We start from the raw sequence: 15826 nt of genomic DNA on the forward strand, positions 1-15826 counted from the left end.
TGTTGTTTGTTAAAACTTGTCCATTGTTTCAATTGCATTTTTGACACAAAGTTGATATGACTGAGCAGGCACAATGTAACACCATGATACTTCAATAGGTTAATTTTTGGTACTGCCAGTGTTGTTGAGATTTTATATTAAAGCATTCAAGACTAACAGAGAGGGCATGTTCCCAGTACCATTATATAATGGCCATTTAAATTTTCTTTCACAATTAGCCTTGCTTAACTGAGGGAGTGAAAGGATTTGGAAAGCTGAAATCATCATTGTAGACAAAAATACATGGTTTATTAGTGATATAACCAGATGATGCCCAAATATCTGTAGCATCTCAAATATTGTGCCTTCCAGTATTTTGACACCATGACCTTTTTGCCATTTCACAATTCAGAGTGCATTGCATTTCTCAGAATAGGACTAGAGAGAACAATTTGCTAAAGAATAAATTAAAATATGCAGAGTTGTTGCCGCATTTCATCTAAACACTCAGATACAAAGTTAGAATGAAAAGTCCAGGCAAATTCTTTCAGATTCAATTGTCATAACAAAAAGTGTTGTATTCTGCAATTCTTCTGTGAATACCAAAAAACGGAAGTCTTAAAACAGACAGTGATTTAATTACCATGTCCTTGATGCAATTTCCAAGATTCAGTTACCGTTCTTAAAGCCAAGCAGCAACCGAGATACTTTTTCGTATACAACAAATGTAATACAGCATGCAGGAGTTACTCTAATCACATTAGGTACAATTCCTTTGTAAAATCCATGAATTCCTTCTTTCCTATGGAGAAGCAGAAAACATTTACATGTAACTTCCAGACGTATTTGACAGGAAAACAATGCAACAATTTTCTGCATAGTTTTTTTTAAAAAAAAAATTCTAAAAACCGATCTTGAAACTTTAGTTGGGGATAGAACTCCATTAAGAATTTCATCTTTTTAAAAACTGAAAACCTTTTTATAGTTGCAGAAAAATAAATGGGTAAATTGCATTAAGGCACTTTAAAAAACACACTAGATGAAATGTTTCAATTACTGGAAAAAGTACCACATTTAATGGCATTAAATATTCTCATCTGTGTTTACACATAGCCTTATTATACAACACTTGTCAACATCTACAGAATTCTATGAATTGCATGGCTTGCTATGCCAGGTGATTTCCCCCCTGTATTCACCATATTGGTGTGTGGGGAGGGGGGGATATGTAGACTATATTTTTATTAGGATTGCCAGAACTCAGTCCAGAGTTCTGGACTTAAAAAGTCTCAAGGCCATGGTAGAGGATGCAGCTGTTTGCACATCTTATCCATCCCCCTACATGTCTGTATGCCATTCTCGTTTCATCTGCTGTGGGGTAATACAGTACTGCCTGCTTCAGCAGAAGGCAGCTGGATAAAAGGAGAAGTGAAGGAGGAGAGTTGAAGGCAGAATAACATTTTTACCCAACTACATGCAATAACATCACCAGAGTATAAATGGAAGCGCATTATAGGAATACATCCTATAAAGAGCTGTTTCATATTGTACTCTTTGTCCTGAGGTGAATTTTTTAAATAAAATGGGGGAAGAGGGCTGGCTGTGCAGCAAGATCAGCCCAGATGGAAGTAAATACAGCCAGGCTGAAAGTGAAACAGCATTGCTGTGGGCAGGACAGCCACCTCCCAACAACAGCGGCAAACTATAGAAGACCTGTAGGGGTGAGGAATGGTTTCAGTAGGAGGTGTGGGGCTGACAGAAGGGAGCACAGCTCTCTCAGGGACAAAGACAGGCCTCCCAAGCTGATTGAGCACAGAAGCCCAATGAAGGAAGATAGCTGCTAGTTGCTATCCCCTCTAGTTGCCACCTCATGTCACTCGGACACCGTGATATTGTGAACACATCCCCACTAGAACCACTGCTATCAGTATCTCTCATAGAGCTCTTTCACTTAGTACTCTGTTTTCTGGAACACAACCAGAGTGTTAAAGGAGGTATTAACTGTAAGCATTTTGCTAACTGACACCCGGTTAACCAAACAGCTTGGGTTATTAACCAGCATGCCTACGATGTCTAGTTGAGCACGCCAGCTGGAATAACTTGTTGACTGGGAAGTGGGGGTGTCCTGGCCAAACTACCCAGGAAGGGTGCCAGCCAGAAGGCAATGGTGCTAAGCAGGCAGCATCGGAGGAGACTGCAAGGTCTGATCATAGCCAGCAGCCATTCAATGCTGCTGCCCTCTTGCCATTAGGGAAAAGGTCTGTTAACTAGCACATTTGGTTACTAGCAACTCCCATTCCCCCATGAATGCCAGTTAACAAAGTTTTACTGTATTTAAATTGAAAATGTATCAGTGCTGGAATTCTTTGAGAGGCTGCTTATCTGCATACTCTAACCCCCCTCTTAAGGAAACATTAATATGTAGCCAGCTTCTTCCCATCTATTTTTCACATTTCATTTTACTGTTACATTACTTGTAAACCTGATAGGTTTATATTTATGCTTCATTAGCTGAAAATAAAATGTTAAACATAAAAATCAATTCCTGTCTTAAACTTACATTGTAATCCTAAACAGTGTTATACCCTTCTAGGTCCATTGATTTCAATGGACAGAAGGGCACAGCTCTGCTTAGCACTGCACTGTTAGTAAAGGAAGTACTTTTGCAACAGATTTAGATTCCCATGCCTACCTCCAGGTTCTATGGATTACATCGACTAATCCAGAGTATCTGTTGTGCTGATCCTGGAGACGCGCCCTCACAACCTGATATGGGTATGTTGCTGAAACTGCAAAAATTTTCGACAATGCTGCCATAGTGATATACTCTAAAGTGCTCTAAAAATGAAAGCCAACATTAGTTTCAAACTGTGCTAAAACAACCAAGATTCACATTTTTAGGTTTCAGATTTTAGGAATATTTATAGTTGTTTCTATCATTAAAACATAAAAAAGCTGCTAATAATAAATGATACTAAAATAAGGAACAGACAAAAGAAAGTACTTCTTGGTACAACACAAGATTAAGTCATGGAATTTATTGTCCTAAATTCAAAAGCAGCTACTGTCTTAGGCAGCTTTATAAGGAATTAGACAAATTCATGGAACGTGGATCCATCAATAGCTATTAGCCATGATAGCTAAATTGGAACCTCTGTGTTCAGAGGCAACGTTATTAGCTGCTAAGAGGCAACCAAAGGGCTTTGGCCTTTGCTTTGTAGTGCTTCTGGGTATCTGGAAGATCATGGGAAACATAATACTGGATTAGATAAACCTTTGTTTTGATCTAGCAGATCTCTTTATATGCTCTCATGATCATATTCTGAAAGTTAGGATTAATTTATGAAGTAAAATACCTGTTCTCAGTTATAAAGTCCATAATCTATATACGTAGGATACTCCAGTACCTTACCAGTTTTGAGTCTGATGGTCTGTTCCCACGCTTATTATATTTTGACTTCAGTTCTTCATATGCCATGAATTGCAGTGCTCCATGACTTGTTCCAAAGAGACCAGGCACAAATCCCTAAAAGACAGGTGTTTTACAGAGTTTAAAGTGCAAAATATTAAAGCCAGACAACCTACCACTCAAAACTGATTCATATCACAGGATATCTTTGCCGTTATTTTATTGCTACACAGAAACATTAGCTTCAAAGCATAACATTATAAAACTGTGAAAATAAATACAAAGGCAGTACAAAGGCTGTTCATTTGTATAATGTTACAATGACTGTCCAGATACTTTCTTTCCTTGGCAGGCAAAATGCAATAGTTTTAACAGACACATGCTTAATGAAAGACAGCTAAGCAATGGTTACCAGTCTTTACAGCTGCAATGAAAATACAACTGCATTTTCCAGCATTAATATACTTAACAGAAAAGAGATTTTTTAAAACCTATGTCAGTAGGCAATCTTATACATTTGGAAGTGGCTCCTCTTGGCCAGAAGAGAGGGTCTAATTCTTCTGCCCTCGCTAGGAGCCTGACTTCACAGATCAAGATAAACAAGTTCCTTGATAATTTCTCAGTTTTGAACACCTTGAAAAAAAACTTTTTTCTATTCAATCTACTGTAAGAGACTACAGAGTTTAAGCTTAAAAACCTTTACAAGAATGCCTTTTTGTTGTTTATTTCTTGTAGTTTTTTCAAGCTTTGGTGTTAAAGAAGTACTGGCTCAATCAGCGGGCATATCAGCGGAAAAGCAACATTCAAAAAGGGTCAAGGGGGTATCTGCTCCAATTAGGTCCGCTCTGGAAACACTGGGAGTTTCTTGCAGAGTTCCTCACCCTACTTAAGACTAAATCATTAGATCCTGGCTTCTAACCAGATGAAGGTGTTTTCCAGTTGCAGATGACTGGCCTACTGACAACTAATGGAGTAGCACAAGTTTTAAAAATATCCTTATCTTGTATATACCTAGGTACTGATTTCAATGGGAACTCCTTTTGGAGGATATAGCAGTATAGTATTTTAATGCACTTCCAGATGCTAGCAAAAAAGGAAGGAGGGGTTCCTTTTGACACCCAAAAAGGCTATGTTGGCTCTAAGGACTTGCATGAACAAAAGCCATGTTGGACGGGGCCTATACTAAGGAGGGGAATTAGGTGAGGCTGACTGAAAAAGCTGGCTGGATCCAACCCTGTGTTTCCATTTCTATTTTATTTAGGTGTGACAGAGAACAGAAGCAGACCAAGATCAGACAATATACAGGCATAGTGACTTTACTATTATTTTGGAGTAAATATATGGCCTTTGCAAGCAAAAACACAGCTATGAGCAGAAATCAGTCAAGCTGACTCTAAATTCCATTTTCAAATCCATTTAGATCTGACCTCACAAAGTTTTGGGTATGGCTCTTTGACAAGAGTGCAGACAAAAATGCAGGAGAGAGGGAACAAATAACAATGAAGCCCACTAATATGCCTATGATACTGAAACTCACGTAGTAACACTTTCATGTACATATTGTCATCCCACTGATCATACTGAATGCCAGGACTCCCCGGCCATGATTTCTTACCTTGTATAACCCACGTATACCTTCACACTTGTATATTTTAATAAGGGCATCTATCATCCCCTTGTACTGCCTCTTTGATGGATCAACACCAGCTTCATATTGCAATACAAGCCGAGTTTTCGTTACCCATATTGGGTTTGTAATACAGAGGGTCATGGCTCCTAACAACAGATGGAAATTTGACAGTTGTATCAATTATAGTATTATTCTATAGAAGGCAGTGTTTACAGCAAACAAACAAGCAAATATACAGTAACCAACCATGTTTTATGCTATTTGTTAATACCCAGGGCCTAGTTACCCATTTGTTTACACTTAACAAGAGCTGCTGACAGAAAGTACACACAGCTCAAGGGAGGAGGATGGGTGCAATGTGAGAATTATGGCTTGTCAACAGCCTCTCCTGGTATCCTTGTACATTTCTGACTTCAAGCTTTCAAGCTTGATGTAACCTCCACAAGGGAGGTTACATCGTGTGGCCTGAGGGGAGGGGGAGACTGTGAAAGTTCAGCCCAGATTCACACCAGTTGCCAGAATGTAAGGCAGAAAACCCATCATATCTCACGTACGCTAAAGGAGCTACTGGCTCAGGTTCGACACCTGCTTTAAGAGAATGCACCCCATCTGGCCAATGTTGCACACAAAGGGCAAAAGAGATTTGATGACAAAGGGATGCAGCTCCTCCACAAACCATGAGAGATCAGTGACATCAGAAATAAAGTTTGTTGAGGCGAATAATACAAATGGTTGGCCTGAAGAATTAACTAACTCAAGCAGGTACAATAATACCAGGCATACAGCAAAAGTACCCAACGCCAGAACTTCCATGCTGAGAGCCAAATATTCCAAGCAAACCCACAGAGTTACTGAAGAGTCAGTAAGATAATGAAACAAGGGCTTATAGCAAGTTCCAAGCAGAAGCCCATAATTGCAAAACGGGTCCTGCCACTCAAGCTGGAACATGACATCATGAAGTGCCAGATATTGGACTGTTCTTCTCACAAGACAGTGGCAATCCTGGGCAAGCAAAGGTTTCCACAGGCCATGCAAAGCACGACACGGAACAGCAAGGCACTCAGGGTAGATGGCAGGATATAGCTGGCAGAACCCAAAGAGAGAACATTTCTGGCCTATGTAATAGAGCCGGAAGCCTGAGTTCCAGATCAAAAGTTTATTTTTTCTCCAAGCTTGGAAAGTGGTGAAGGGATAATGTGAGCTAACAGGTATGCCAAGGATTAGCCAATGATACGAAGAACAGAGTTCAATGGTCATGGGCATATTTCCAAGTAAGAGAAGGTGGAACGCTTTGGGTAGAGGTATGCTGAATGCCTTGGGGACCCTGAATTGGGTGGAAAGGTGGCAATGTTTTAAATAAAAACAAATAAGACACTTTTGGTTTCTCTGTCCAGGAATACTCATCACCTAGTAAATGTGATGGGATCAGAGTCAGTCCCACTAAATTTTCCTTTGTTGTGGAAATAGTCAGAAATTCTGCTTGTTTCCATGTGTGTCTAGCTGAGCAGCTTTCCCCATGGGCAAACCAAGATTAGAAACCCTGCTGTCCAATCAGTTTCAGTTTCTGTCTGGTGGATAAAGACCAACTTGCTAATCTGGACATCACAGCGAACTAGTGCTAAAAAGAAAACAGAGAAGGAAGCAGCATGAGAGTGTGGGAGCAGGCACTCATATGCCTTGTTTCCAAACTGAGCCATATGGTACCACAGCATATGGTAAAAAGATAAAATCTCAATTTTACTGTGTTTCTGAAAATGTGTGCAGGTACAAGGACACTCTTCAAGAATAAAACAAACACAATGAAAAATTGACATAATTTAATATACCAGAAAGATCTGTATGCATACTGATTCTTTTGTTTTATAGCCTACTGTATAATGATCACTCCATAACTGCCTGAGGTAATGTCCCAAGCTGAAGACTAAATATTTAGGCCAAGATCCAAAGAGGTATTTTACAGTACCTAAGCAGACTTCAATGGACTCAGAATGGTATAACTCTGTTTAGGATTGCACCATTAAGCAATTCTTTGGGCTTGGGCATCCACAGTGGGATTTTTTTTTAAAAAACTTTTTGGTTCACAGCTGCTGACCATGTGAAATCACAAACTGCTTCTGAGAGGCCCCTCAGATGCCACGAGGCATGACAATATGTTGTTATAGAAACATAAGTCCAAGTTGCTTGGACTTATTAGCATGGCTATTTGGTTTCTGGCCTAGAAATAGGATGTGTTGCAATCCTGCCAAGCAGGTGTTCCAAATAGTTTAGATCAACAATTTTATTTGACAAAGAGCAAATACCAAGAGTATTTAGAATTGCAGGAAAAATAAATATCTGTATTCAGTTTGCAAACATGTACTAAAGAATAAGGCAGAATAAAGATTAAGAATTTCTCTTTGAGCATCTTTATATTGAACCCAAACAGAATGGATAAGAATTTGGTATAGCTCAAGGGAAGCAATTCCACTGCAAGTTCAGGTGTTTTAATAAGCCCTCAGTCCTAAGCAGAGTTATATCCTTCTAAGGCCTCTGAAGTCAATGTGTTCAGAAAGAGTAATTCTGTTTAGGATTGTACTGTGAAAGTTCTAGCTATCAGAAAGGCTAGCATTTTTCAGTGATCAGTTTTTTTTTTAATTAAACATGAGCATGTGAGCTGAAGGCAGCAACAAACATTCATAAACATGGACCAAAACAAAAAGGCAGACAGAAGCATACATTAATCTTGTTTACAGTCCTCACCAGCTTCGGCAGCTGAGACTAGGTGTTCAGTTGCTCCAAGGCTTTCCAGCTTATCCTCTGTCTTGTAAGCTTTAATGGCATTATAGCTGAGGAGTGAAATGTTGAAATAAGGTTAGGAGATAAAAGTTATTGATTACTTTACAAATATATAAACTACATTGGGCTGTATACTAATGGGCCATTCTCTGCAGCACTCGTTTTTGACCCCTGAAAAACTTATGGTAGATGCCAGAGGTCCCACATGGACAAAAAACCATGTGAGGCAGGGAGGGGGGACCAGCCAAAGCTGCTTCTCATCCTTCTTCTGTCAGTTGAAACCAGGAAGGCCTGTGAGTGGAAGAGGTGGAAATTGCAAACAATTTTCCCTTACACAGCGCCCCCATGTGTCTGTGTGGGTCCTGCAAGGAGCTGCTGCGAGGAGAATGCCGAGAAGATCTAGATCTGCCAGCAGAAACCAATTACCTAGAAACGTATATGTGTGCATCAGACATCCACAGGAATAGAAAATATACAGGTTGGATGTCAAAGAATTATTTAAGATGCATCCCGAATGCTGTTACATGTCTAGAAGGATTTTTTCATTCAAACTGCAAGCCCGTATCGTATCACAAACTGCTTCTGAAATTTCCCCAAATTTCACAGGTGGTTTGGTAAGTGGCATGGGGGTTGAGGTCACTAGTTCTGTGGTCCTTTAGACCCTAGCTATGGTATTTATAGAGAAAAATGCACATGATGGAACTCTCATTTAAACCTGATTAGGGCCACTTTTAAACAGGGTATTATTCATGCATTAGCAGTCTTTGAGATTAAAGGAGACTAAAAATAACATATGCCTCTGTTTACGTATAATGATAAAGATGCAACACAATTCCATGTTTGAGTAGAACACTGGGAAGTATTTTAACAGTTCAACTTACAAGAAAAAGTAGAGGCCCCAAGAGGCACCTGCCCCCCACATGTTTGGCGTTACCCCTTGGTACAGACCACGCAATCCTTCATGTTTCCAGATGGTTGACAAACAGTGGAGAATTCCATTGTATTTTGGTCTGAGTTCCAACCCATCACTCACTATACAAAACAATTGGAGAGAAATCTGAAGTGTATTCCAGAATAAATCAGTAACAACATATATAAATACAACACAAGTAAGCACGTGGACTTTTTCCAGGTGAAAACTGTGAAGTCCATGACACTTTTAAGAAAAAGTTCACTCTGTACTTGTTCCAAAGGAATGAAAAATAAGAAGACAAACTTTTTTCATAGGAGTGGCTACAACAATGATTTCCCTGAAGCAAATGTGGCCTCTGACATGAAATCACTAGGTTGCTCAGCCTTTTACCCGAACCCCACATATCCAATACTGGTATAATATAGAATTGCTGTAAGCCTTGCATGAAGATTACATATGTAAAGTGCTTTGAACATTAGAAGAGCTGTTAAGCATATACTTGGAATAATCTGTGGTTCTTTTTGACTGTATCAAAATAAAATGCCCACGTTTGTAGAAGTGCTAGTTGTGGCACACTTCTGTGTGCTCGTATTTCTTCTTTGTCACTGGTCATATTCTGGCTTGTGCTACCTGCATGGTCTTTGCCCTTTTCTCTAGTGTCAAGTGCTTTACTGCCTGCCCATGCAATTGGTGGATGGGGACTGATGTCACAAAGGCACAGATGGTTCCTTAAAGCTGGAGAAAGCAACAGTGTTATGATTTGTGGCTCAAGTGGGTGACTGGTAATTGAGGAAGTTCTCTCCCATGTGAAAGACTACAGGGTCCCCAAACACAGTTGAGAAATAACTACTGTAACCAAGACTGTTTCACAAACTATATTTATTCAGAGGAGCATAGCTAAGTGTTAGCACATGGGTTGCATGCAGATGATCCCATGCCCAATTCCTAGCCTTTCCACTGGGAAAAAGGATCTCAAGGAAGACATTGGAGAACTGCTTAAAATCAGAGTAAAGTACTGAGCTAGATGGATCAGTGGTCAATATAGGGTACCTTAATCTGTTAAACACTAGGGACCTAGATAGAAATTAATGAACAGAAAGTGAAGATATACAAGTGACTAGTGAAGTTACTGTTACAAATATAGTTTGAAATTAGCGTGATATAGCATTTTTTTCAACACCTGTTGTGATTGCTTAAATATAACTGGTCACTAGAATGACCAGCTTTATTCCTCTATGTTTGGTGTAGTGGTTAAGAGCAGCAGGACTCTAATCTGGAGAACTGGGTTTGATTCCTCACCTCCACCCGAAGCCAGCTGGGTGACCTTGGGTCAGTCACAGCTTCTCGAGCTATCTCAGCCCCACCCACCTTGTGATTGTCATGAGGATAATAACACACTTTGTAAACCGCTCTGAATGGGTGTTAAGTTGTCCTGAAGGGCAGTGTTATAACCCTCTTTATTTTTCAGTTAGATTTTGCCTTTAACCCTCTTCTTATACCCTCTGGATAGATTGCTGCTGCCAGGAATTATATTCCATAATAGTAATTTAAATTTCCCTTTTAATAATGTGCCCAAGCATCAGGCTCCTTTGTGGGACTATTTGGCCTTGAGGATAGGAATGGGATATATAGGAAAGACAGATACCCCGGGATAAAAACAAAACAAAACAAACTTTTTACAAGAAGCATATCGGTTTCACTCTATTACTTAAGCTTGATGGTTTCAAAGATAGTTCTCAGTTCTTAAAGTTTCCTCACATAGGCTCAGTCACACAGACCTTCATAAACTTTCTCAGGCACACACACAGTTTGCCTGTTTCAGATAAATTAATCTCTCACTCAAATACACATAGACTTTCTCTCAAGCGCACACAGTTTGCCTGTTAAAACCAGAAAGCAGGATGAATGTTCTCTCACAGATGCACACAGTTCAGGTTTCCCCACAGGTTGCCTAAATGAACAAGAATGAGAATTCCCTCAGGCTTCCACACAGGTTGCCTGCTTTGCCCAGACTGAATGTTCTCTCCCTGCTCAATAACTAAAAACTGCAGTTCACTCCGCCCACACTCTCAGTCATCAACCAATCATCTCACTCACTCATCCCTCTTTCACTCCCACTCGTCAGCTGTACCACACACACATTTAAAATCATCACAGGCAATATATAAATTGAATATTGTTATTATTATGCTGCAAACATATAATCCATATATATGCATACATAACACAACAGCCAAGACACTCATATTAATTTTATTGTGACTGTCAGGAAAATTTCATCACAGAGTCATTTACCTGTGGTGAAACCTTCTTATAAAGAAAATCATTATTTGTAATGCTTTGAAAAAGGATTAATGTCTAATAATGTTATGTATGGTTAATTTTGGATCTCACAACATAAAGTTCTAGTAGAAGCAATCTTCATTTTGTGGTGGTGCTTCTCTTTCAAAATGTAACTGGGATTCATGCACAGTGAGCAACCTTTGAAAAGCCATACTTGCCAAAAAGCACATCAATCAAAATCAAAGTCTAATGGCACTTTCAAGACTAACAACATTTATTCCAGCATGAGCTTTTGTGGGTCAGACCACTGACTCACGAAAGTTCATCATGGAATAAATCTTGTTAGTCTCTATTTTATTTTATAGTGGCCGTGGCTCTGAAATAATCAAAAAAGGTCATTGATTCCCCAACTATAAACTAATCCCAGGTGAGCCATGTGGAGCATATGCTGGCTGTCTACTATGTACTAAATCAAAATGATATCATAAAGCATTTGTAGAAAAGAACAAGAATCCAGAAGCACCTATGAGACTAACAAAATTTGTGGTAGGGTATGAGCTTTTGTGAGTCACAGCTCACTTCTTCAGATACAGATAGCTGTGACTCATGAAAGCTCATACCCTACCACAAATCTTGTTAGTCTCATAGGTTCTACTGGACTCTTGCTCTTTTCTACTGCTACAGACAGACTAACATGGCACATCTTGATCAAGAATGTATTTGTTGCAATTTCCAGTTCTAACTATGGGAAATCATTTAGTTGGCATGTTCTATTGCACATTGTGCAATAAGACGGATAAAAATAAAAAAATTCAAATTAAAAACAGAGGTTTACAATTTGTTTTTATAATTTTTTTAAAGTTTTGGCTGTAATGACTTTTTTAAAAAAATTAACAGTTTAAAATGAATACTGTCTCTTAAAAACTGCGATTTTGATGTTCTTATAAGCTTATGGAAGGCTGCTGTTCTACACAGAAAAGTAACTACAAGAACCAACTTTATCTGTCAGCATTTATTTATATTATGACATGAGTCTGAAAGTCAGGGACTAGCCAAGCTCTCCCAAATGTTATCCACTGATCTTTATGAGTGAAACTTTACTCTGCCTAAGGATGACCTGATCTCTACAACTGGCTCAGCATTTCAATTATAAATATTTGTAACTTTACCTACCATTCAAAGAACATGGACATTTACATCCCATCTCATACAAAACAGTGACCTGACCAGTGAACAGTTGCTTCTGGTTAAGTTTATTTACTTTTTGTTTGGGGTGGATTAACACAGCTATAAATGGGAAAAGGCAAACTAACAGCCCAATCCTAAACAGAGTTATGCTATTCTAAGACAACATATTTAGAATAGCATAACTCTGCTTACGACTGTACAATAAAACAAAGGAACATATAGGAAGTGTCCTTTAAATGTAGATTTCAACCCTCTAAATGTTGCAAAAAATGAGAAACCTTTTTTGAAGTCAGAAGCCTTGTTGCTTAAAAAGGGATACAGTAATAAATATTGTACACTATTTTCTTAAATAATATTAAATACTGAAGTAGCATAATAGCATGAGGTAATTAGGCAATTTTAAATCAACATTTTTATGGTCAGACCATTTAGGATTTCAGCACTACCTGGAAGTTTGTTTATTTGGTGATTTAAAACACTGATTTAAATCAATCCACCTTGCCACACAGAAACTCTTGCCATCATAGGGTAGCTGACAATGCCAACACTTCAGCGAAGTCCACAGGGACTTGAAGGGATCCGTACACGATGGACTCCACAGCACTCAATTTTTGAAAAGCAGGAGGGTGCCCAAAACAGACTGATCGCTGTCAGTGGGGGAAAGCTGGTGGTTTAAGGATTGCCAGCTCTGGGTTGGGAAATTCCTGGAGATTTGAGGGGGTGGGGGGTGGAGTCAGGGGAGGGTGGGGTTTGGGAAAGGGAGGAGCCTCAGCGGAGCATAATACGATAGAGTCTCCGGGGGAACTGATCTTTGTAGTATGGAGATCAGTTGTAATTCCGGGAGATCTCCAGATCCAACCTGGAGGCTGGCAACCCTAGCACGTAGAGTTAAAGGCGGCCGAAGTGCCTTCGCTTGAGCGCTTCCCCCTGCAAAGGATCGGGCTACTGCCGACCAAGCATCCCCAAGCGAAGAGACGGAGTTTGGCAGTTGGTGCCGGTTGGGAATGCGGCGGGGAGGGGGGGGGGAGACCAGGATAGAACTCTCACGCGGCGTTGTGGAGGCGGGGATGGCAGTTGGGGGCGGCGATGACGTCGCCTCCGCTGCCGTTGATGCTGGGGGCGGGGGCGGAGCGCCTCACCTGCGAAGCGGATCTTCACCAAGTCCAGTGGATGCAGCACCAGCGTGGAGATGACGCCGCCACTCAGCCCGGCCGCCAGGTTCTCGATGTGCACGTGCCTGAACAGCGAGCGCGCGGCAGGCGGTGGCGCCGAGGTGGGCTTAGGCGCGGCCCCCGCCGCTGTACATGCCGGCGTCTGAACGCCTGGGACGGCGGCAGTGATAGTCATGGGAAAGAGAAAGCGCGAAGGAGATTGCCTTTTTTGCCCCTTAGTGCAGACCGTAGCCAGTCACGTGGAAGAAACGAGCTACGTTGTCCTTTGACCTTCCCTCAGAGGCAGCACCCACCCGGAATTGATGGGCAGTTCTACCAATTATAACACAGTATTGAGGTCAAATGGGCGGGGTTGGGAAAGGAAAGTTAATTCTCTCGCGGGAGTGTAGAGACGCCGGTTTCCTCTCTCTGTTCCTCGCCTGCACCGGCTCTTTTCACCCGGAAGTTGATCTCGGGGCTTGCTTGGGTCTGTGCGACTCGGCGGGGGCGTCATCGATAAGGTGACCCTCCGTGGGCTTTTCCTCGTTGAGGATGAAGGTGAAAGTGTTGAGCCGGAATCCGGATGACTACGTCCGCGAGACTAAGCAGGACCTTCAACGGGGTGAGCGCCCGCTGCGTATCGCTAAGGGATTAAGTGGTTGGACTGCAAATCAGCGCTCTGCTGGTTTGAATCCCTCTTCTGCCATGAGCTCAGTAGGTGGCCTCGAGTAAGCCACTCCTCTCAGCCCCAGGTGTATTGTGGGGATAATAATTACACTGACTTTGTTTACCGCTCTGACTGGGGCGTTAATTTGTCTAGAAGAGCGGTATATAAGCATAGTTGTTGTTATGGTGACCCCATTCAGTGTGTCCCAGGTTAAAGCTGTAGAAAAGCTGTTTCTAATTGCAAGTTGGCTAGTCCTTGTGCTGGTAATGAAAGCAATGCAACTGGGGTCTCACTGAGACTCAAGTTGGATTATAATAATAATAGCATTCAATTTGTATACCGCCTTTCAGGACAACTTAATGCCTACTCAGAGCAGTTTACAAAGTATGTTACTATCCCCACAACAAAACACCCTGTGAGGTTGGTGGGGATGAGAGAGCTCCTAGAAGCTGTGACTGACCCAAGGTCACCCAGCTGGCTATAAGTGGAGGAGTGGGGAATCAAACCTGATTCTCCAGATTAGAGTCCCATGCTCTTAACCACTACACTGAACTGGCATTGTGTGAGATTAGTATAGTCAATATCAAGGACATTTCAATAAACAATGCAATAAGTTATATAAATGTGAATTTACAAATACACAATGTCACCAAAATCCAATACAGAGTAGAAGAAATACTGAAACAGAGTACAAGCAATTCTAAGACTGACATATTAAACAATATAGAACTGCCCAGTAGGGTCATACTTAAAGCAACCGATAGTACATAGTAGCACAAACTTAAACAAACATAGTATATAAGATATCAGAGCGTATATAGTAGTGAAGTGTATAGTTCCTATCTCCTTAGAGAAGCATACTTTCTTATAGTACAGCTCTTCTATCTGAGTAGAAAGCTCTCTTAAATAATTCAGCTTTGCATTGCCTGTGAAAAGCCAGGAGCATGGTAGCTTTCCTGACTGCTTCAGATAGGTTGTTCCATAGGGTGGGGGCCACCACAAAGAATACATACGTATGGGCAGCTGTTGGTTTTGCCCATGTGCAGGATGGCACCTGAAGGAGACCCTGTTCAAATGAGTGAAGCTGCTGTAGGGGAAGATAGGGAGAGAGGTGGTCCCATTGGTATACTAGACCATGAAGAGTTTTAGGTGTAACCAATATGTTGAATTGAACCCAGTATCCTTGGTGTGTTTCTTGAAGCAATATTATATTGAGGTGGACCATGGATCCTTCGAGGTCAATGTAACCTGTTCTGAATAAAAGAGGCTCTCCATGGTCTGAGGTAGAGGTATTTTACATCACCTACCAGCTACCAGATCCTTTTAACTGGAGATTCCTAGGGAACTGAACCTGAGACCTGCTGCATGTGAAGCAGATCTGAGTGAGTCACCTCTGAGCAATTAATTGTCAGTTAAAAAGGAAGGGAGGGACATCTCCTACTTGAGCATGACATAAGAAGAATTTTATTGGGTCAGACCCATGGTCCATCTAGTCTGGTATCCTGTGGCCAATCAGTTATCCCAGAAGACCAATGAATGGGGTAGAACAGTCTCCAGATGGTGCCTCCCAGGCCTCATTTTGGCGGGGAACGCAGGAATGCAGTTCCGGCAGTTCCCCAAAGAGATGATACGTCCCACCCGCCTGACTCTTGGCCATTTTGGGCCTGTTTCAGCCTGGATTGGGGCCGAAACAGCCCAGATCAGGCCTCTGACGAGTGGTGGATCACTCTCTCACTCAGCAGCAGCCTGATCCTGACCATTTTGAGCCCCCTTTCGGCCATTTTCAGCCCCTTTTTGCTATTTCGGGCCCAATTTTGGCCCTGAATGGCCA

At 41.2% G+C, this 15826-nt stretch overlaps 2 protein-coding genes across 3 annotated transcripts in view; one reads left to right on the forward strand and one right to left on the reverse strand.

The window, feature by feature from the left end:
* Positions 1–266: 266 nt before the first annotated feature.
* SLC25A32 (solute carrier family 25 member 32) lies at positions 267–13574 on the reverse strand. The gene is made up of 7 exons (XM_054985005.1): positions 13317–13574; positions 8675–8825; positions 7758–7843; positions 5004–5164; positions 3392–3505; positions 2672–2817; positions 267–781 (listed from the first exon to the last, which is right to left on the reverse strand). Exons 1-7 carry the CDS (start codon positions 13522–13524, stop codon positions 649–651), a joined length of 999 nt encoding a protein of 332 aa, XP_054840980.1. The 5' UTR covers positions 13525–13574; the 3' UTR covers positions 267–648.
* A 143-nt stretch (positions 13575–13717) lies between these two features.
* The window catches only part of DCAF13 (DDB1 and CUL4 associated factor 13), a 30294-nt gene continuing 28185 nt past the window's right edge, over positions 13718–15826 (forward strand). For both annotated transcript variants that reach the window (XM_054985003.1, XM_054985004.1), the window contains exon 1: positions 13718–13950. In XM_054985003.1, coding sequence (XP_054840978.1) covers positions 13881–13950 — 70 coding nt within the window. In that variant the 5' untranslated portion in view covers positions 13718–13880. The remainder of the gene's footprint in view (positions 13951–15826) is intronic.

Source organism: Eublepharis macularius, chromosome 7 (genome assembly GCF_028583425.1).
Source record: "Eublepharis macularius isolate TG4126 chromosome 7, MPM_Emac_v1.0, whole genome shotgun sequence".
Lineage (NCBI taxonomy): Eukaryota > Metazoa > Chordata > Lepidosauria > Squamata > Eublepharidae > Eublepharis > Eublepharis macularius.